At 39.4% G+C, this 24,250-nt stretch overlaps 1 protein-coding gene across 1 annotated transcript in view; it reads right to left on the reverse strand.

The window, feature by feature from the left end:
* LOC120527753 (dihydropteridine reductase-like) overlaps positions 1-19,602 on the reverse strand; it is a 35,341-nt gene extending 15,739 nt beyond the window's left edge. The window contains exons 1-5 of the mRNA XM_039751538.1: positions 19,383-19,602; positions 18,703-18,795; positions 18,027-18,123; positions 16,559-16,699; positions 3,963-4,071 (exon numbers count right to left, since the gene is read on the reverse strand). Coding sequence (XP_039607472.1) covers positions 3,963-4,071; positions 16,559-16,699; positions 18,027-18,123; positions 18,703-18,795; positions 19,383-19,475 — 533 coding nt within the window. The 5' untranslated portion in view covers positions 19,476-19,602. The remainder of the gene's footprint in view (positions 1-3,962; positions 4,072-16,558; positions 16,700-18,026; positions 18,124-18,702; positions 18,796-19,382) is intronic.
* Between the last annotated feature and the right edge of the window lie 4,648 nt (positions 19,603-24,250).

Genomic DNA, 24,250 nt, shown 5'->3' on the forward strand with positions numbered 1-24,250 from the left:
TTGACCCGAAGATTCCGCGGAGAAGGGACTAGCCAGGAACTCTTCCCGGCCCAGGCCCCAAGACCCTCTCGGCGCCTGGACCATCAATTTCGGTCCACGCCGCCTCCTTTAAGAGGGAGCAGTGGAATGATGACTCCCTGCGCTTTGCCGGAATGCGTCGTTCTGCCTAACAGCTCAACAGCGGACGGATCCACACCGCGGGAACCCTTCTTTGTCCTTGAGAATGATCTGTTGTACCGAAAGTGGCTACCCATGAGGGCGAGGTGCGGAAGTTGTTGCTAATTCAGCGTACCTTCCGGGCGGGAGATATGCGAGTTGGCACATGCTCACCTCCTAGGCCCACCTCGGGCCGAAAAACACTGGAGAGGATTAAGCTCCGCTTTTACTGGCCTGGGATCAATGAGGAGGTCCGGCGGTTCTGTCAATCCTGTCCGAGTGCCAGACCCGCCAGATTCCTAGGAGGGACCGTGCTCCTCTAGTCCCTATTCCCCTCGTGGACATCCCCTTTGAAAGGATAGGGGTCGATTTGGTGGGACCCCTGGAGCCCTCAACCCGTGGCCACAAGTATATCCTAGTCATGGTGGACTATGCCACCCGGTACCCAGAGGCGGTTCCCCTGCGCCCGCTAATACTAAAAGCATCGCACGGAACTGGTTAATTTGTTTTCACGCGTGGGCATACCCAAGGAGGTCCTCACGGACCAGGGTACCCCTTCACTTCGGATACGTTCAAGGAGGTAGCCAAATTACTGCAGATAAAGCACCTGAAAGCGTCAGTCTATCACCCGCAAACTGGCGGGTTGGTCGAGTTTAATCAGGCGCTTAAGCAGATGCTCCGCAAGGTAGTCAGCGGACGGCAGGAACTGGGACCAGCTCCTCCCGCTCGTGCTTTTGCCTACCGGGAGGTACCCCAGGCCTCTACAGGCTTCTCCCCATTTGAATTACTATACGGGCGACAACCCGGGAATCCTCGACATCCTAAAAGAAGGCTGGGAGGCCGAGGCTCTTCCCTCCTCTAACATTTTGAGTACGTGCGCAACTGCGCGACCGACTCACAAAGATCAGGCCCCTCCTAAAAGAGCACGTGACTCGTGCGCAAGCAGCGCAGGCCCGGTGTTACAACCGCAACTCCGACCTCAGGGAGTTCCGCCGGGGGGACCGAGTTATGGTGCTCGTCCCGACCTCCCACTCGAAGCTGCTCGCCACTGGCAAGGGCCTTACGAGGTTAAGGAGAGAAAGGACTGCGTCGACTATTTGGTGAAACAGCCCAATGCGTCGACCGAGTGAGAGGATCTATCATGTCAACCTGTTAAAGCCCTGGAGATAGAGAGGAGCTCCCAGCTCCCATAGGTCACTCTCCCTTTTAGCAAGCACAACTGCCCTTAACCTCGGCGAAGAGCTGACCCCAAGCAGCGGCAGGAGTTAGCCCAAACACTCCGAGCCATCCCGAGGTAGTGGCGAGTCACCCGGCGGACCGCGCTGATTGCCACGATATAGTCACGGAGCCGGTGTAATCGTCCGGGAGGCCCTACCGACTCCGGAGGCAAAGCAGCGCAGAGGTCGAACTGGAGGTGAAACGTATGTTGGACATGGACATAATTGAAGAGAGCCATAGTCCCTGGTCCAGCCCTATTGTCCTCGTCTCCAAGCCAGGCGGCTCCTGGAGGTTCTGTAATGACTTTAGGCGTCTGAATCAGATCTCCAAGTTCGATGCCTACCCCATGCCCGCATTGACGACCTCCTTGGCGGCTGGAGTGCGGCTCGTATCTGACTACCCTTGACATGACAAAGGGTATTGGCAAATTCCTTTAACGGCATCCGCAAAGGAAAAACGGCCTTTAGCACCCCTAGCGGGCACTGGCAGTACAAGGTCCTCCCATTTGGGCTGCACGGGCCCGGCGACCTTCCAGCGTCTGGTAGATAGAGTGCTGAAGCCCCACCAGTCCTATAGTGCCGCTTACCTGGATGGCGTTGTCATCTATTCCGGCACCTGGGAGGAGCATCTACTGCAGGTCGCAGCTGTCCTCCGAACACTGGCTAAAGCCGGCCTCCGCATAAACCCCGGAAGTGTTTTTGGATTAAAGGAGGCCAAATATTTAGGCTACCTCGTGGGACAAGGACAGGTGCGGCCACAGAGCTCCAAAGTTAAAGACATCTTAGAATGGCCCGTCCGTACCAAGAAACAGGTGCAGGCTTTCTTGGGGCTTGCGAGTTACTACCGCCGGTTTGTTCCCGTTTCTCGAAGAGCAGCACCCTTGACTGACCTGACAAAAGGCGCCCCTATACGTGGTGTGGACCGACAAAGCAGAACACGCGTTCAGTGACCTAAAGAAGGCCCTAACGCCGGCACCTGTGTTACGGACGCCCGATTTTGGGCTCCGTTTATTCTCCAGACCGGCGCGGACACAGGCCTGGGTGCCGTGCTGAGCCAAAGCGTCGATGGTGTCGAGCACCCTGTGATGTACCTTAGCCGGAAACTGATGGACCGGGAGACCCGCACGCGGCAGTGGAGAGGGAGGCCTTGGCCATTAAGTGGGCAGTGACCCACCTCCGTTACTACCTGCTGGGTGCGAATTCGCTCTGGTGACTGATCACGCTGCACTTCAGTGGATGTCCCTACACAAAGAGTCGAATCCGCGGGTCACCAGGTGGTTCCTGGACTTACAGCCGTATAAGTTCACTGTCACTTATCGGGGGGCACCCTTCAGGCCAATGCCGATGCCCTCTCTCGTATTCACGACCTCTCGGTTAGGTCCGCCCGACCTGACGGTCCTGGGCTAAGGGGATGTGTCACGCGCCTTAGTAGGAGGCCGCGGATTGATTCGATAGCACCTGGGAAACCATTCGCCGCCAGGGAATGGCGGGGTATTAACTTTCTCCCTCTGCTTCCTCATAGAAAGAAAGACCTTCCTGCACCATAGGCTGGATTGACCGCGGTGCGTACTTCCGCCCTTCCTCCGCCATCTTGCCCTGACGTCATCCTTCCCATCCTCCCTTGCGGTCCTTCCCACGCTTCCTCCACTTCCGGCTCCTCCCCAATAAAATGGCCGCGACGCCAGGAGTCGCGCGCGCTATGAACTGTTTGTTTATATTTTGACCTTTTTTTCTGTGTTTCTGTACAATATCACGGGCCGGAAACCCCAACCCTTATTGCTGTCTCCTCGGTCCTTTACAATATATATATATACATATATATATATATATATATATATATATATATATACATATATATACATATATATATATATATATACACATATATACACACATATATATATATATATACACATACATATGGTAGGGGGTTCCCCCTCCGCTCGCATCGCACGCCAACTACCCTGGCCTGCGCTACACGCCAGCCACTTCACGTCACTGCCGCTCACGTTGTGGAGGAGGGCTGAACGCACCCGAAGGAGATGCGGTTGCTCCTCCGAAACCCCCTCTTAAACAGTGATACAATGGGAAACAAATAGTTTTCTTTTACCTCCTGCTTGCTCGATCAGCTGTTGGCTTGCTGCTGCTGCTGCGCCACGAGATCTGCATCTCGCACAGCACTTCGAACATTTAAAAGCCTGTACAGCAGCTGTCCTACTCTTTGTCTTTTATTCCCGGCCCCGGGCATGATTACATCTTTTGGCACAGTCTTGTTTTGCGGGACGTGAGTTCTTGATATTTTTTTGTTTATAATTTAAAAACGGAATAAGAATCTGAAAATCTAAAAACATCACATTAAAGTTTGATAAATTCTGAAAAGAATGATACCAAACATATATACAGTATGTAGGTTTTAAAATAAGCCAGATTTAAAGTGTGACAAATAATGTGACATAAAAAGTCACATAAAATCATTGCACTTTTAAACTTAGGATTTTATATATAGAGAGAGAGACTAGATATATACATATATATATATATATATATATTTTTTTTAACCCAGAAAACAAATGCATACTAGATACATACGGCAGAATGGCAACAGCAGCGGATCCAGATGGTAAGCCACTGTTGTCTCCAGAAAGACTCTGGCAAAGCTGATGTACAGATGCTTTTGCCATCCCATAAGCAACCATACCTGCAAAAAGAGAGAGAGAGAGAAAAAAAACAGCAAACCATGAATTAGAAGGAAGAATATTACTTGCAACTGACAAATTTTCAACATTCCTGAAAAATGAGGAGAAATTACTTAGGTGTTACCGAAAAGGAGTAAACATTATATTTCTATACTACTAACTACATACAAAACTCCTTTGAAACAAATCATCCGCAATCGGCTTAAAGTTACAATTAAAGATAATTATTTCTATTAATGCACAGGGCCACTGTGGAAAGCATTGTTTGTTTCATGAAATCTATGTAATCCAAGCCTATCGTAGCACCATTACATGACAGACTGGAAATAGCCCTGGATAGGGCACAAGTCTCTCATAAACCTACACTCACAAGGGGCCAATTCAGAATTAACACAGCCTGTTCATCTTTGGGAATTTGGAGGAAACCCCAGTCAGACATATGGATCATGTGCAGACTCCACAACATTAACAACTGAGCACAGGATTGGACAAAATTATGTTGGATCAATAAGGCATAAAGGCTAACCACTGCCCATGGTGCCACACATTAAGCCATCATTCTATCATTTAAAACATTTTAGAATTGCCAAATCTGTACAAACAGAAAGCAGTAATTACTGGTCACAAGCAGTAAGTCAGGATACAATTTAGATAGATGGCAATATTAAAAGAAGCACCTCAAAGCAATCTGTAATCCAGACAGCCTTTTAAGGTCAGTTTCAGTGAACTTTATATCTACGATAAATTGTAACCTTTTGACAGGCACATAAGAGGTACACAAGGGACAGTGATATAATTGACAACTTAAATGAAAGCCTTCTGACATAATGACGATCCAGAAAGGACAGATACAACACATTTTTGAAGTGCACTTCACTGGAATAATTTAACTATAGATCAAAATGAACTGAATACCCTCAAATGTCAAAACAGTGTGTGAATATTCTCTTACAAGTATTCAAACAAGAATCCCTTGTACATTTCTATTACACTGAAAAGTTTCAGAAGTACAAATAAAATGTTTTGTTTTTTTTATAAATAACTAGCGGATTACCCAGTGGTTTCACTCACTGAGTGCAAGGGAAAAAAATAAAATGTAGTATATAAATTATTAAACAGTAAAACATTAACATGTAAGAAGTAAAGATGCATTGAGCACTACTGGAGTGCTTTCGAGTGAAGTACATTTTAAAGGCACTATAACACAACAGGTAAATAGCACTAACAGCAGCTTAAATGTATTTGGATTATCTCTCAGTAGCAGATCCCTTGTGAAACGCGCTACACGACCATGGTGGTACAGAAATGACATTTTCTATGCGATCCTTCAAACTTCTGCCTGACAACCTTGCACTACGTGCCTGTGATTTAAGAGAAAAAATATTCTGAGAAATGTGGACGCTGCCGTTCCGTGCTTAACGGGCAGAAGGTCCAAACAATTCCCAAGTCCAAAACTTAACATGAAAAAGTCGGTACATCTTATTAGATAAAAACCCTCTATCTTCTTAAAAGAATTGATCACAAAAGCAACCTTGAATGTTGTGGGGTTTTAGTGACCTGAACTCACCTTAAGGGACAGTAAGTAGTCGTGAAGCAGAATTTACAAAGAGAGTTTTGCTTTGATGGCGCCGATTACACTCATTCGCAAAGATTTCCACTCTCCCAGGAGCCAACGGGGCACTCGAAGTGTCACAACCAGTGCGAGAAGAGAGGATGCTGCCCGAAATTGCGAAGCTCTCGACCGGGCGAAGCAGCACGACATTCCACTCCTCCGAGCATCCACTTTGTTCTCACGACCCCTCGCCATTGAAGGCAGTGTCGCCTTCACATTGTTTACAGTTCGCCGCAGTTAAAAAGTAGAAAGATGCAAAGCTGTTTTCCTCATCTCTTCTACTATCAAGTACTGGCAATTAAAAAAAAGTTATAATGTGGCAGATTCTGCGGCAGTCACGTGGACGAATAAATAAAACTTCTCTGTCAGAACGCACCTGGCAGCGGACGGCTCACTGCTGGAGTCCAGAAAGGAGGTCTGGGAGAGGACGACGCAGGGCGCACTTCTATGGGATAGATCAGCGTGTTTGTGTTTACTTCTTTTCAATATCAGTAAAGTAACTCTCACACGAATAATAACAATTCGTAAAGACGATGTCCCACAAACAAAGTGATTAGTTCCTGTATTATAATATGTTCTGTGGTCATACATAATTTCCGTTTCGCATGGTCATATGTAATTTCCATTTCAAACGCAAAAAGAATTTTATATATATATATATATATAAATATATAGATATATAGATATCTTTCTATGAAAAGTACAGTACATTTTGCTACGTACACCTTAGACACTGACTTATTCCTCTGTTCTAACACTTACAAACTATTAAAATGTTAGTTTCAAGATAAATGTTATTATTTTTATTCAGATACATTCCCAAATACTTTTTTGTAATTTTGTTTTTATTACTCTTTTTAATCATACTGTATATACTCATATTTATTTTTAAGCAATGTATCTTAATAGATTTCTTTAAGTTTCTTAAAAGCACTTTACTATTTCTTGTCTGTGTAACTTTTACATTTTTGGACATTTTGGAAGGAAAGCTTATACATGTGCCCCAACATTTTCAATAAGATTATTTATGTATAATGCTGATGTAAAAGGTGAGCACAGTCAGCCCTGGCCCTAATGGACATCTTTTTATTTTATTATTATATCAATAGAGAATTTGCTTTTTTCACTATATTAAATTAACTAATAACACTACCACTGACAGGGATAGTCCATAAAACCCCTACAACGCATACTGATATAAACATATGCAATAAAACTGAATGAATGAATGAATGAATGGTGTGCCTTAGACCAAAATGGAATCATTTCTCTTAAATGCTGTCATTACTTTTTTAACACCACCAATAATGGGTTGTTTTTCTGGGCATGTTTTCACAACAGCTTGAGTTTATCCTACACCACACTCACACCAACTATGATAGCAATCTGCTACTAATGTAATGACAGAACTTCTGAATAACACCACATTATGGCCATACCAAAGCCAATAAAATTCTAGCAGTAAGCAAGCATGACTCCTTTAAGAAAGCATGGAATCACGTATATACTTTGTTTGTGTAGTTAGATCATGTAGATGCCTGCTACTTCACATTTTTATTAAGTAATATAATTAATGGGCAAACAATATAAATGCATTAAAAGCAATTTTATAAGAGATTAATTTGTTGAAAACAGCTGAATGACAAAGTTATAAGCAGCTTTTAACAGCAGGCATACATCATGACAATATCATATTTTATAATTGCAAAACCTTTTAGATGTATAATACTTGCATTTGAAGGATATTTTAAAGGTAACTAATCGGAAATAAACGAAATACATAAAAATTACACTTCATAATAAAATAATGCATTTTTAATCTAGCAAACAGCAACAATGTGATACAGGAATCAAAGGCATTGCTGTCTGCTTCATCATGAGATAGTCACACGCCCAAAGACTAACAAACAAGGACTACATCAAAGGGCATAAATATTAGGTTACAAGTCCACAACATGCCCCTGGTGTATCACTGCTTGTTCAATGGCAAACTGAAGAGAAGGATGACTTGAGAAAAACCTAACAAGTCATTGTGCCGAATTCACAACCTTTAATGATGTGGTTGATCCATGCAAATCTAGTCAAAAACAAAGACCTGCAGATAGAGAAAATTCTATATGCATAGATGTTAACAAAAACTGCTTTAGAAGTAAAATATCCTTATGCTAAAACAAGTATTTGAATTTTTTACTAGAGCACAGGCTGTAGTGAATGCAGTGGCAAAGATTTTAGAGACACAAGCCTTAACCTCCCCAACTTACAATAATTCAGTATTTTATGAGCAGCTAATAAAGCTCCTTGTCACAGCACTGTGGTAATGGGTATGCTGAACGCCCGAAGAACAACACTTATAAACAAAGTTTTTTTTTTATTAAAATAAATTTCAGAAGCCTATCAATCTGTTCCACAACCACAGCTTGCCACAATCATTCCTTCAAATACTAGCTCAGGATCAGGCAAGACCCTCATCCTTAATCTCACTCATGTGGCCACATTTAGAGAAGACATTCTGGAATGGTGCCAAATCTCTTCTGAATACGCCTTCCTTTCTATGTTTACTGAAATGGGTTATAAAGCTTCCATACTAAAAATTTTCAAGTTCTGAAAGCATGACTATCATCTTTCACTGTGAATAACAGCAATTTTGGGGTTACATCCATTATGCAGTAATGTATATCTGGTAGTTCTGTACTACAATGGAAATAGTTCTTGTCTGTCTTTTTTCCATCAGCTGTTTATTAATCTACCATTACTTCATGTTGTCCAGCCATTGGTAAGGCTCTCTAGCATTACAAGGTGATGTCACAAAGTACACAGTCTGCAAGAAACTGGCATTATTGAAATGTTGGTGGGCTCACTAAAACTTAGGTAAATAAAAGAAATCTGAATGACTTTTGATATGTGTTGACTTCAGAGACATTAGCAAAGCTGTTGTGCCCAACAAAGAGCCTCAAGAACATCTCATGTTTATTTATTTACTTGGATGATATAGCAGATCATCGTCTAAATGACACGTGTCACTGTAACCTCCTTGGTTACATTTTAACTGCACTTTGGTAGCACAGCCTCACCATTAACATTACCTGAAAATTCCAATTACAAATTTTATTTTAATAGAGGAATTTCAGGCCAGTTCTGATACCACTCTCAAAGTGCTTGAGCCATCCAGTTCCTCTGTGATGATTTTCTTTTGGGGATGACTGCTTGTTACAGTATTTTCTGTTCAAGTATAACTACTCACTACTGTAACTGAAGAGTACATCCTGTGACTGGATCCATGTCTACTCACACTAGTAAATCATCTTAAAAGAGAAAAAAAATAACTTGGCCTTTGTTTTTGTTCAGTTTGATCGTATTAGTGACACCTTCTCTACTGCCAATGAAGTGGTTCTGTCTCTGCTGCAAAATCTTTCCATGTGTGATAAAACACACAAAATAGAAGTATTTGATGTGGGAAGTTTTTACATATTTTAGGACATCTAAGCTCTGGAACACCTGGACCATATATGGAAAACATTTAAAACACCACACTGTGCTCAATACCTTACTGGTCATCACTGCCAATGTTTGTCCTCTTGCTTCTGAATTTTTCAATGGGCTTACCAAATTTTTTTTATTCGTTCTATATTTCTGCTTCCCATAGATGGTGCCTAGACTGCATTCTGAATCCAGCAATCTGGATTTGTGAGAAAGCAGCACTGACCATTGCATCACCATGTGACTCTCCAAAAATAGATATGATTGGTATTAAACAGGTATTTAAACATGAGGTTTCACTCCATCATAAAGATTCAAAATAATTAGATCCATGTGCCCTTAATACAAGACAACCTTTGACTTGTTTAACATTCCTGTATAATTAAAACCATCAGGGGTTCTGAAAGACAAAATCAAAGGTTTTCTGGCGTCACACATGTGTGAATAGAAGGCAGCCGAAGGGCTTGGAGATGAATGGTAATACATCTGCCCAGGGGGTGGCAGGGTGCACAAAAACTCTCTCTAAGTTCCCTGCAGACCTTTCCCGGGAAATCCCACCCGGAGCCACTGCCTCGACTTGAGACACCCCACTTCTGGTCCCAGCCCCGAGGATGACGACATCACTTCTGGTCCTGGCCCCGAGAACAACATCACTTCCGGTCCCAGCCCCGAGGACAACATCACTTCCCCCAGACTTCCTATAAAGCCTCACACCTTTTCACTGGAATTCAGTTCTGTTTTGCACTCTGTCTTGTAAACTTGACTAAGACTAAAAAGCATTTACTTTTGCAGCCAGGATACTGAATTATACAGGTGGCTGCCCCAAACCTTGCCATGTTTCTTGTCCCTTCTTATTACACTGGGTATCTAGACATTTCTATAGTCATACTACCTTTATTTTTTGCTTCTACCTCTAAACTTTATTTAATACTATTTATTTTTTATACCATACCAAAGCCACTATCTGTCTAGTATTAACACACTACTGTTTATTTCTAATGATGTTGACAGAGATTTGCTTTTGTAATAATAGTCTGAATAACAAAACAATCAACCAATCTTGAATCTGTCGACTTTGTCTATTTGTAGAATCCCCTATTTAAACATTATACATTTGCACACTTATTTGTTGCAAATCCTCAAAATTATTATTCACAAAGTTAGGTAAAATATTGACACACTGGTCTTAGTTACTTAGCTGGGTGCAGTTAAAAGAACTTTACACATCAGAGTAAACTTGGTAATACAAATTATGGTAATTTAACACAGTTCAGTCAGTGAGTTTTTCGAATAATGGTAAATAAAAATGACACGGGATCACTTACTTAATACAAACGCCACAAAGAAATAAACATATTGTGAGAAGTGTCCTTATATATAATCACATATATCAGAAAAAGTGACCAATAACATGTCATCAACTGTAGTGTTTACAAAAGTTAGGCTATCTTAAGAAATCAGGCATTTTGACTGTGCACTACAATAGGCTTTTGGCTATTCTATTTTTTTTTTTACTATAATACATTGCAAATAACAACTATAAAAAAATAAAAAGCTAGGACCCATCTTTCAGGCTTTGCAGAATATGAATCCAAAATGTAACATTCATACATATTAATGTATATTAATTCAGAACACTCTTACCAAGGCAGTGACCATGTAATAATTAATAATTGATTACATTTATGTGCTACTTGCCACAAAAAAAAACTTTTTTCTACACATTGTGTTCTTTCGTATAATAGCATAAAACCAAATAAAGAAACTGCAAAAGTGCATCAGCATAGCAGTGCATACTGTATATATTCTGTGCCTCTGAACACAGAACTAAAGAAATAATGAATTTAGTACCTGACAGCTTCTGAATGCTTAAGTTAGTCAATGATGCCTAGCTACCAAGTTTAATCTGGTAACAAAAATATATATCAGAATAATGAGTAATAGAGATAAGCATATATGCACAACAGCATTATTGTTGTACTTTTCATCACAGAGCATAAATAACAATGATTACTACTACAAATTCCATTTAAACAGCAGGAAGCATTTATGTAAGTAATCAATTTCAAAAGAAAAAAGAAAAACAGACAGGAAAAATGTGTATGTTGTTTAAGGTGTTCTGGACATCTAAACAAAACCACTGTTGAGGGTAATACAATCTGGCTCATAAAGCAAACAGGAACCTAATAACACTCACACATACACACACGTGTACACATACATACTGCTCCACTAACATAATAAAGTAATAAATCCTTTTTTTTTTAAATGTCAGACACCTCGCTGGGAATTCAGCAAATCAAAGCTTCCATAAAATACTATATTAAGAAACAACCACCACCATACATACATGGGATACTTATTGCCAACCCGCAGGAAGAGACGCGGTCTCATCCCACCCCTTATCTGCTGCAGCCAGGTTTTACATGGGCATCCTCTTGGCCTGCTCCAGCCGCTCGGGTCTTCAACAATGAGGATCCTGTGATCCAGATCACCCCCGGGGAGTCACGCCACATGGCCACAGTGCAGTAACTGACGCTCTTTAATAATGCACATAATGTGCCTCATTCGGGACTCTGTGAGAGACCACTCATTCGACACAGTCAAACCAGCGGTACCCAAGGATTCTCCAAAGAAACACAGTACTGAAGAAGTCCTATTTTCATACTGTATCAGGTCACTGGATAGTGTCTATGTCTCACAACCATATAGCAAAACAGGAAGCATCGGGAGTGCCACACACCCCTTTCCAGAAACCTCATGACACCCCATGCTCTCCCAATTCATCTACTGACTTAATAGGAAGACTCAGCAGACCCATAAATGTCACTGCCGAGGTAAGTAAACCTCTCTACAAGGTCGACACTCTTTCTGCAGACAGACATGCTACTGATGGCTGTGCCCATGAGAACATTAAAGGTAAGCCCAGACACTCAAGACTCCTTGGTTAAGTCTCTGAGAGCCCCGATCAGAGCCTCTATTGACTCTATGAAGATAGAGTGAATCTTTCTTCACCAACAGATGCCCCACATCCACTGTCTCCCAAATGAAAGCAAAGATTGTTTGGAATGCAAAAAGGACTGCCTTACCACCAATCTGGTCACCCTGGATACAACAGATTACTGCAGCCATCCCTACCCTCAGCTGTTCACCACCTGTACAATCTCAGTGAGATTGGGTGGTTCACAGGTAATTGGAGGATCAGCCTCAAGAACCGTGGACTCAGAGATACCCAACGTACTTGTCAGAGGATCAGCTTTAAACAGCTACTCAACTGCACACAACGGGTCACAACTGCAGTGTCATCTATAAGAAACGTTCCATCAGCCACCCTGACTGCACCTCCCCAAAGAACATGTTTACAGCAAAGAAAAAAAATCAGCTGTATAAAACCTTGTGCATGCACATTTGTATACAATTTACCATTTGTAAGTCACAATCATCTTGTAAATGTGCGTATGTGAACGTGCCTCAAACCCCACCTGGTTGCCACATTGAAACAACCACAGATGGACTATGCAAATCAGCCTCATACATATGCAATCACGATGGTGAGGACCATCATTGGCTGGTACATGGGCCTCTTACTCTTACTCATAACCTTGAGGCACTGCCTCAAGTCCTATAGTGTCCTATAGTGCCATCCATGACTGAGCACTCAAGAATATGTGTGGCATTACAGTGCCTCTCCTTTATGTTCTGGGATAAGGGAAGAGCAAAAGGCGCCAGCGTTTCAACAGGTAACCACTATCATCTGGCACCTGTAGTGACATGATTGCCGTTACAATGGATAGTATAGGCCATATGAAATACTGAGAGTTCAGTCAATTAGCATCAGCACATCATCCTCAAAGTTACTCTGCCTCAAATTAAATTAACAATAGATTGACCTTGGCCACCGAATCATGAGGTTAGTCAGTCCCATCTTGGCATCACTGATGACTTATACATTAAAGGAATGTAACTGTTTACAGTTAACAAAAGCAGCTTCAGTTTCACTAGGTTTCCTTATTGAAGTATGAATGCAGATAAGCACAGATTACATTAAGAAAACGACACTGCTGCAAACTGCCTTTTTATGTTTGCAAAAACATGTTAAGTTTTTATGTATATACAAACCCAAATCACATGACCATATGGAAACTAAATGTAGCCTCTCGCCAGTTGGTTAATGTCTTCCAGCAGAGTGGGCATAATGGAGTTGAAGCATAGCTGAGTTTTCTCGTCAAATTATCTTTTATAAATACTGACTTTTGCATAGAAAGTTGCGTATGCACATTTTATGGCCTCTTTTTGTGTGTTTGCCAGTTTTGTAAACCTATCAATCTTCGGGATGTGAAATAAAAAGCAGAGAGCCAGGTGAAAAGCTGATGTACACAATGGTTGAAAATGTAAAGGATACACAGTCAGTGAATTGGCCAGGGCTATATTACAAATATAGCACATTTAAAATAAAAATATACCATAGATAAAAAATATGTTCTGGATTAATATATTATCTAAAGCAAGTTATTCAATTTGTAGGAAAAAAACACTGTTTACATTTTCATCTTATCTTAAATATTTAAGACACATAGATTTTATTTTCGGAATAGCACTTATTACATCATACAGTATAAAAACAAAACAAAACTGGTACAAAATAAGTATTCATCAGGCCTTATGTGAGCAGTAATATAGTGTCAGTGTCAGGTGCCTTCCCTCCTAGCCAGTGTATGCAATTGTAAATTGGAATTTGTAGCACACATACAAGAGGCTGTGGGGCACACATCAGGACCATATGCTCCTCTTTTCTAAAAGAAGCAGTTCTGAATTAAACAAAATAGAACTGATGACCTGAAGACCTAAATTAGAAAGTACTAATTGATGTCTCTAAACAGCCCCTAAAGGAACCAAAAAAATAGAGTTAAAACAGGAACCATAGAGAGAAAGAGATAAATATTGACAAGTTCCAGGATGAAGCCATCCATGTGTTTTTGCTTTTTGTCATAGTGAGATCTGAGATGGATTCGTACTCCATCTATGCTTTATCCCTGTCTTTTCTCCCAATCCTACCAGAATAGATTCTGTCACACCACAATCGTGTATTGGTTTAAAAAGGTTCCAGAAATGCATGAATGAACTACAAAGGTCAGGCTACACTAAAGTACTGATTTCATTCTTTACTGAAACATATATTCAGCCTCCAGTCTACAAACGTGTCTCTGTGCGACTATGCACTGCATCGTAAATGCTGTGTAATATTACATATGCTCACACCTTAGATCAAAGCATCAGAAGAAATTAAAAGGTCTTGCAGGTCTTTCAAAGTATGTACACCTGGTTTGTGTTAACATGTTGCATGTGTTGTTGTCTGACCTCTAATTCATTACACATGCGCTGTAAAATGTGCTGAATCATTCCTGTAATTGAGTATCCTTTGATTTTGTTGCCCAAAGCAATTCATCACCACATGGGACAACTGCAAACCCTTCTGTAGAGTAAATTCTTCTAACATATGTGTGCTAATGCAACTAGTAAAATAAATTAAACACTTTAACATGAACATAAAAGCACCGTAAAATTGAAACTGAAAGCTTTTACCCTTGTTAATTTTAGATTTTTCATAATAATTTCTAATATTTTCTAAAAATCAGTGTATGATTATATCTGGTGGCAGCCCTGTGCCAACACCTTTCTGGATGAAATTCCCTGAGGCGGGTGGAAGGAAGAACAACACTGAGGCCCCATCCCTAATGATGTTCACCCTAGCTGACTCTTTTATTCTTTTTTGTACAATAGATATGTGATAGAATGCCCAGCAGGGATTTGGCAGACTTTTGGTTATAGAAATCCAGAGGTGTTTCTCCACTGGAGTTTTTTTCCTCTGCCCAATGAACATCTGACCCTTATTATAATTAGTTTTTTTTTTTAATTATTGTTTTTCTTTGTTTCTACTTGCCACCATTTGTAAAGCGACTTGAATTACACTTTATACTGGATGGCACTATATAAATATTGCTGTTGTTATAATTAACAATAAGGTTTGTTTTCTGTTGTATTTATATGTAAAATGAAGGAAACTGGCACAGAGTTAACCAGATCCTTATTGATCAAAAGAACTGTAATATTATGCCCTGAAAATACAGAGAAGGCAATAAGAGATGAGGAATTGAAAAACATAGCTGAATGAGGCATTCTGATAAATTACCTAATAACTAGATCACCTGGTGTTCAGTTCTGTTTCCACATTATTTGGACTGTTTCACGGTAAATTAAGTAATGGTGTTCTTTTACTGAGAAAACAAAATATGAAAATATGAATGTTTTTCTGCGAATAAATCAAAATATTTGATGTATATTATTTCATTAATCTACTAATCCACAAGCATGAGCCCAGCAGTATCATGCACCAGTCAAGGAGTAAACATGCAGGAATGGGGCAGCACATTATTGTAAGGCTTACTCATATCTGCATTCAGCTCTGCAAGCAGGTCCTCCAACTTTGAGGGAAAACCTGGAGGTTGGTGGCAGGATTGGCACTCCAGCCACTGTATAAAACCTCACACTGTTCCAATGTGGTGCTGAGGTGTCACTAACTGCACTCAGCTCCCAATCCAGGTGGGTCATCGTGTGGTGGGTGCGGCAATGCATTGTATCAGCACATGCTTCCTACCGCTCTTTCTCTCATTAATATCCACTCATACAAGTCCTGGTATGACAGTATGTGTGTGTGCATTTACATGATTTTGCCCTCTGATGCACTGTCATTTCAAATAATGTTGGAGCCTGCCTTGTATCTGATGCTCTTAAGACTGACACTGGCTGCTCATGATCTTGATATGAAAAATATAAGTTCAGAATAAGGTTGGATACATGTGAAAATTACAATTAGTAATACAGTACTTTTAAAAACAATATATTAAAGGATTTATTTTTTCATTAGGTGCTGCAAGGAGTACCATATTATGCAGTATATATAAGCTCTAAACTGTAGACTTCTTTTTAACCAATGATTCTCTCTCACTACTATACAGTACATATGTTACTGCATATGGAAAAAAAAGTAAACTTCAAAGTGCTACACTAAATAACTAACACGGTTTAATTTGCAAACACCTTCAATATTCAGTAATGCATGGATACAATTCTAGCAAAAATATAACAGAGATTTTGCACAAGTGCAATTAATAACATGAAAACTACCTGCAGTAATTTACTTTTGTTAAATTGATCTGCATGATTAAAGTACATAGGAGAGCATTTGTTTTGGCTTGCTCATCACACAATCATGTAAACTAGACTACTCTGTTTATCTCTCTCTTTGTAGATACTGCTAGCATTAATATCATTATGCAAGTAGAATGAAGGGTTGCCCACTATTTTATATTTTTTTAATTAGTACAAAGCTCTATACATACCAGATGTGCCAGACAAAGCTGCCTTGGCTCCAGCTAAAGTCAGAAGACCTCCTTCCTTCAGATGTTTGGTGGCTAAATGACTGGATATTATAGATGTCCATACGCTCTGCTTCAACATAAGGTCACAATTCTTATACAAGGCTGAATGGAAAAGGAATATTCGTTTTATTTAGCCATACTCAATATAACAAAAAATCTGTAACATCTATATATTTTGCGGAATGCATGGCTGTCACATAATGTCATAATTCGTACACAAGACTGTGTTGAACAGGGATAATTCATTTAGCCATATTTAGAATAATTAAAAAAGTACAACAAATAAAAATTTTAGAATATATTGTAAATGTTAAGTTACTGTCTAATATGATACATCACTTCTAAACTGAACTGCAGCACCCTAGATCAAACTGTATGAAAAGCATGCAATGTAATGCATTAAGTGTAACACGCAGCATTCTGAATGTCATCATTTTTCATCCATTATCTTTGTTATCTCTTAACCTCTAAATACTAATTTTTAAACATTAAAAAAAATTTTAAATTTAAAAAATTTAAAAATTCAAAAACAGATTTACCTGTATTGTACTCTTTCTAATAATGCATAATTGTAGCTTTCCAGTTCAAGAAAACAGGTCAAAGGCTGCTAGCAAACAAACAACTAAATACTGGCTGAACCTCTAAGACCCCCTCCCACCTTGATCAAAGAAAGAACTGACATACGGACTCCCTTGATATATCTAAATGAAAATTCAAGAAAACACCACAAGATTTGTTTTACCTAGAAAGAGAAACTTCATGACAATGTGAAAAAGCCTTGATCAGAATATATTTGTGTGCTCAAGTAAAGAGATGCTGACACCCTCCAGCCTGATTAAAATAATCACATTCCTTGTACTGTGTGGAATTCAAAGAACGAAGCAAAGCATACATCTAAACATCTAAAACAAATCATGGCTCTAAAAAATAATGACAAGACAATGACTCATCATCAACTGGATCATGTTTTACAACATCATTTATACACTATTTCATACATATGACATATCAGCAAGCTGTAACAAGCTAAAACACATTTTTAAATAAACTTAAAACATGCTAAGCTGTGGTATTAGAATACTTAAAACAACACTACATGCATGCCGGTGTTGAATACATATGGATATCACGTGAATAACTATGCAACTGTAATCTGACCTGGCCTTTTTCAGCAAACTTCCTAGCTAAAGGGGAAGAATGGGCATATATCTTATAATTTTAATCAATCAGACTGAGGCATTTAACAGAAAGTAACGCTTTCTAAAACATTTGTGCTTTGTACTTTAATTCTGAAGAGACAAAATGCTGAAAAACATTCTTTATATATAAAATTTTCTTTTGTTATTTCAGAATCTTTAAAACATCACAAACCAGCAAGGTATTTTTAAGAAAATTAGTCTTTTCTTTTGAAATATTCAGTAATACATACATTTTGCTTTGGCACTTCCACCTGCCCATCCTCCAGCCACACAAAGAATGGCATCTACCTTCTGCTCTCCCAGTAACAGAGACACATCGGAGGTCACCTGCAAAATCAAAAGTCTTTAAGCAAATTCCTTCATCATTCATGTTAGTAAATATTTTGGTAACATCATGTGCTTATTAGAAAAATAATGTCATTTAAAGTTATATTAAAATACTATTTTTGCATTAATGCACAATGCTTCATGGTATACAAATAAGTTTGCAATGCTTCGAAAAATTAAAACTACCTCGTTAAACACAAAGTGATCTGTTACACTCATTACATAAAAAGAACTTGTATCATAAAGAGGATACTTGAAACTAGCACATCTTGTGATTGGTATCCATCCATTAATTTTCTTAACCCACTTATCAAGGTTAGGGTCATGGGGAACCTGAAGCCTGTTCCAGCAAGCATTGGGCATAAGGCAGCAACAGTTAAATAACAAACATATATACAATTTTATAAGAACTATAGTGGAGGCAACCAGGATAGTCAGTAACAATGTAAATGTTTATTTTGTACATTGATACATTATGTACACCCTAATCTTTTCATTGAAAATTTTAAAAATCAGTTTCTCCAAAGTGGGTGTAAACCTTTGAGAAACTACTACTGTACTACTAATAAAAAGAGTCACCTTATCTGCTTGCTCATTGAAGGATTCGGACATCTTCACCAGCACGTTTGCATTTGCCTCTTCATTTGCGACAATGTCAATGGAAGCCACCCACTGAAAAACACAACACCGAAAGTGTATGGGAAGCAAGTAAAAAATATTCAAATATTTAAAAATGCATCTATTTGTACTTCAATCACACACAAATAATTTCATTAATGAAATTTTACTTTTTATTGCGTATTTTAAACTAATACTCTCACAAAGCTCTTGCCATGAAACTGAGAATACCTCATAATATGGATAATAAACTGTACAACCGTTCACCTAAATTAAAATTATTCTGTTGATGCAAAACAAAATCGATATTCTAGAAATGCTAAATCAAGATGTTTTCGAAGCGAACTGCAATAGCGGTTAAAGGTCGTGTTGATTATTTATCGATACTTAGCAGAAATAGCCACTAATAACTGAGATCAAAATACTCATTCATATATTTTCATATAATGTAAAGGCAAACTTGTCCAAAGGTGTCTAACAGGTCTTTCTCAACAGTGTGCACTTTGCAAATAGCTCCCGTTCATTCCACTTTTTAATACACAAGGTATCTCTCTCTGCTGTCACTCTTGAACTTCACTCCTCAAACGACAGCCACTCGATGTGCACTGCCTGTCTTTCTCCTCCACTGTGCAGATACTTACCCATCTTTTCGTCTTGAAATATTCGACACACTTGGAGCCGAGGGCCCCTTTTCCACCGTACACAATAACCCTGTGTGCCTCTGCCGCTGCCATTTTTAGAATTTATCGGTTTTGGCTGTTACAAACAAGCACGAAATAAGTCAGAATGTGAATGGGAGAAGAACTGACAGCGGCAGAGTTCCTAGCTATAGGTATTACGTCATTGTGTTACCACGCCCACTTTCGCAATGAACAAATTCGTTTTCTCGTCGGTGATATGTTGATGTCCTCTTATTGCCATCTAGCGGCTAGGCTGTACTTACTGGATATAATGAACAACGTTAACGTTACCCTGACCTGACTAAATTCAGATAAGGTGTTAGAAAGGTTGTCACATTTCTGCCACTGGACACTTTTACGTTGTCTAAGACTAATTATTCGATCAAGAGGTTTCGGAGACTGCCATGGCAACTGAGACTCAAGGCAGTGAGCAAAAATTTAAGGACACGAGCTCCTGTTATTTTAAAAAAATCAAGTGTGAGTCATTAAATTAGTTACCTAAAAAACAATGGAATAAAAGGCAATGTATAACAGAAGAGAAAACTTTTAACATATTTGAATACGCAGCATTTCGTTATAATACCGAGGAGGATATTTTGATTTTTTTTGTCCTTGTGTATTGTAAAAGAGATCCAGTATACCAATCCAGTAAATCCAGACTAGAAAGTGCGGAGTTCAATAAGGCTTTGGCAGGATCCTCCCCCCAACCTGCCGTTCTTATTGGGTGATTAGGTAGAAGAAGGTACACAAAGCAACAAACAAAGGAAAAAGGGGGCAAAGTAACATGTGTCGCGTCCTAGGCTGTTTAGGTCTGTGGTCAGCCGAGGAATAAGCGATATAACGGTGTGCTAGTGCCAGCGTGAGATTGTGTAACTAAGCAGTGATAAATGATTTGGACGATATGAAGCGAAGTATGGTATGAAGTTAGTTTGCTGTAAAAAGTCACGTGTGTGCGCTACATTTCATGATAGCAGTATCACTGTCCGCTAATACTTTAAGCAAGCTCGTACTCCATCTACACGTGCGTAATACATATTTGAGAAAATTGTGTTTGATCAGATGACTTCTGGAATCGTACTCGCACTATGCTTGTCCCAATAGCTTGTCACTACTCACTGCAGCCCGAAGTTTCCTCCCTGGATTTCCAAGTAGGTGAAGTTGACTCTAATGGCAGAGTCTGACTATATACATTCAGAGCTCCGCTCGGATACATTAAGGTTAAGATTATGCTTGTGGCCTGTTATCTGACGCAAATAATGATTATTGTCCGTCAAGGCAAATCCAGGTACTTGGAACTCCAAGATGGAGGCTCCTGGTTCGGGAGATACCACTCTCCCGCTTCCCAACAGACAAAATTCCTCTGCCGAATGGAATTAATTAGTAATTGCTAACCAGCCAATTTTGAAGCACATCTGTCTGTCACCTAGTACAAACACCTTAAATTCTACTGAATGGCACTAGATGGTTGTATGGAATTTACTCTTTATTTATTCAAAATCAAAAGTATTGTTAAAAGTATTTTTTAATTTTAAATCCTTTGTTAAATCATGGAAATATGAATACTGTACTTTCAAAAGCATGAAACCAAATTTTAAAGTCTAAAATAGACAAGGTATTATACAAATAACACCCCTGCACTAAAAATCTTTTTTCTTTTGTTCTCTTGTTGCCAACTAGGAATAATTAGAAAAATTAGATACAGTGTGCATTTGCAGTACATACTTCACATGAAAACATATTAAATATTAACTAATTTCCGTCAAAAAAGCACTCCCTCTTTTATCGCCCGCTTTATCTCACATGACCTCGGCCTTCTCCTCCTGCCAGTGATATTCTGTCCCAGCTTACTTCCTAACTGTGGGCTCAGCTCATTAGATACCCACTCAGAATCCGCAAAAGCCCAGTCAGGTGCTGCTTTTCAAGGCCAAATCTCCCATTTGTGGTTACTGGTGTCCTTCTTTTCCTGAGGCTTCATGAGCTTTTGAAATCCTTGCATCCAAGGCTACACCTTCCCATTTCTCTTAAGGGGACAGTTATATGCTCTACATACTCCCATTTGGCCTGATCATATCGAAAGACAATGAGAGGTACCACAGTTATGCAGATGGCATGCTTCTTTACTTATCTATAGCACCTGATAATCGTGACACTCTGGATTCACTAATCCAATGTCTTACTTGTGTTTCTGAATCCCCAAGCTAAATTAATAAAAAAATAAAAAAATCTTGTTTGTCAAAAATGGAAAAAGTGATGTTTTTATAAACACACTTGATCACTTATTAGAAGTCGCATTAGAAGTCAAGATGGAAGTAAAGAATTTGGATATACAGTAATTATAGACTCTGACCTAAACTTTAAACTGCACATTAACCCATTTAATAGGACTATTTTTTTCAATTTAAGGAACACTGCAAAAGATAGACCTCTTTTAACAGTGAAATATGTGGCGAAATGAATTCATGCCTTTGTTTTAATTCAACTGAAATTACTGTAATGTTCTCCTAAACAGACTTCTTAAGAAGTCTTTTCTAAGAAAGACATCAATCTGTTGCAGTTAGTTTAAAATGCAGCAGCAAAGATCTTAACAAGAAAAAGAAAAATTGAGCACATCTCACTAATTTTAGCATTGTAATGTTGGCTACCCATGTTCCTTAAAATTTACTTTAAAGTACTATTAATGGCATATGTTGAAAAGTGAAGCAAAATGACACCTTTTATTGGCTAACTGAACAGATTATAATATACTGTAACTTTACAACTTGCCTGAAGAAGGGGCATGAGCTGCCTTTGTGTTATTGTAATCTGTTTCGGTAGCCAAAAAAAGGTGTCATTTTGCTTCACTCCTCATTGTATCCATAATGGCTAACACGGTGCAACACCCTACTGCTAATGGCATATAAAGTCTTAAATAATCTTGCTCCTTTATATGTTTTGGAGTATCTGTCCCCCTATGTTATAAGTCATTACCTGATAATGTCCGTCCATCCATTATGCAACCCACTATATCCTAACTACAGGGTTACGGGGGTCTGCTGGAGCCAATCCCAGCCAACACAGGGCTCAAGGAAGGAAACAAACCCCGGGCAGGGTGCCAGCCCACAGCAGGGCACACACGGCCACACACCAAGCACACACTAGGGACAATTTAGAATCGCCAATGTACCTAACCTGCATGTCTTTGAACTGTGGGAGGAAACTGGAGTACCCGGAGGAAACCCACACAGACACGGGGAGAACATACAAACTCCACGCAGGAAGGTCCCGGGATGGGAACCCACCGTGGCACAGTACCTGATAATGTTTTGCTTATTATTTCAAGATCTAAGCATAAAAGAAGTGGTGAGGCAGGCATTTGCTGTTATGCACCAAAAATCCCGAATACTTTACTAATAGAGATATGCCAGGCTAACATGGTGGATCTTTTAAAAAAAACTCAATTTTCTTTTTTAATTTGACCTTTTCATTGCTACATTTAGGTCTACTCCTGGTAGAGTGCAGGTGCATAGATTTAACATAATTTCTAAGGCAAAACCTTAAAAACAATAGGGAACGACCTAAGTAAAGTTACGTTCAGTACAGTGTCCATAGGAGGTTGAGTGGTCTTTTGTATAATACCTTGGATCCTGTGCAGATGTTCTGTCTTTTCTGCTCTGGAGATTTTTTTTAGTTTTTCTGCCCTCCATCTGACATTATCATTGGACTCATCTTTAGAGACTTTAGAAAGATACTATATTAGGACTGTACTTTTCTGCTAAGTATATATCTATTTTGTGTAAGTCTAAATTGATTTATTTTGTGTGTGTTATTTATTCATTATTGTTCTTACCTATTTTTAATTTGCCTTTCTTTTCCTGTAACTGTTTTTTGACATTTTGTAGCACTTTGAGCTACATCCTCTATATGAAAATGTTTTAAAGAAATAAATGTTGTTGTTTATTTGATTGATTTTATTTGAAGAAAAAAAAATTCTATATGATGAACTCTAACATATACAACAAAGAAAATAACATTACATACAATCAGACTTAACAAAACAGAATTCAAACCCCACCCGAGAAAAATAGACGAGACCAAACAGCAATAGCAAATCTTAAAAAATAACAAATAAGGGGGAATGTCTTTTTCCCGGATATAAATGCTTATTCTAAAATTTTGTTAATTAGATCTTGCCATATTTTTAAAAGTTTCATATCCTCTAAGTAAGAATTAGATTTTTTCCAATTTGAAATAGTATAGAACATCAGTTACCCACTGACTTATAACAGGTGGGTTGGGATTGTTCTAGTTGAGCAAGCTAAGTCTACATGCTTGTAGTGAGGTATAGGCAATTACGATCAATTTGTCCTTCTCCTCTTTAAGCCCATCTGGGAGTACACCAAACACAGCTGTTAATGGGTTAGTGGTGATTGTGATACCAAGGCTGTCTGATAGTTTTGTCCAGAATGATGTTAATTTGGTGCACTTGTCAAACAGCCATCAGCAGTGTGTCTGTCTGTGGATAGAATGTTGACTGTGTCAAGAGGTTTACTTATCTCGGCCACAGCATTCATGTGTCTGGTGACTCTCCCTGTGAAGTCAGTAAACAGTTTGTGAGGGGATGAAGTGTCATGAATTCGCTGGAAAAGGGTGTTTTGCAAGATGATGAAGGTCCGAATCTTTAGTGTCCTGATGCTCTCTGTTTTGCTATATGGTTATGAGACATGAACACAATCCAGTGACCTGACATGAAGACTGACACTTCTGGATTGAATTTGTATCGAACGAGCAGTTGTTCACAAGTCCCGAATGAGGCATGTTACCTGAATTGTAAGGGATCATCAGTTACAGAA

Source organism: Polypterus senegalus, chromosome 4 (genome assembly GCF_016835505.1).
Source record: "Polypterus senegalus isolate Bchr_013 chromosome 4, ASM1683550v1, whole genome shotgun sequence".
Classification (NCBI taxonomy): Eukaryota; Metazoa; Chordata; class Cladistia; order Polypteriformes; family Polypteridae; genus Polypterus; species Polypterus senegalus.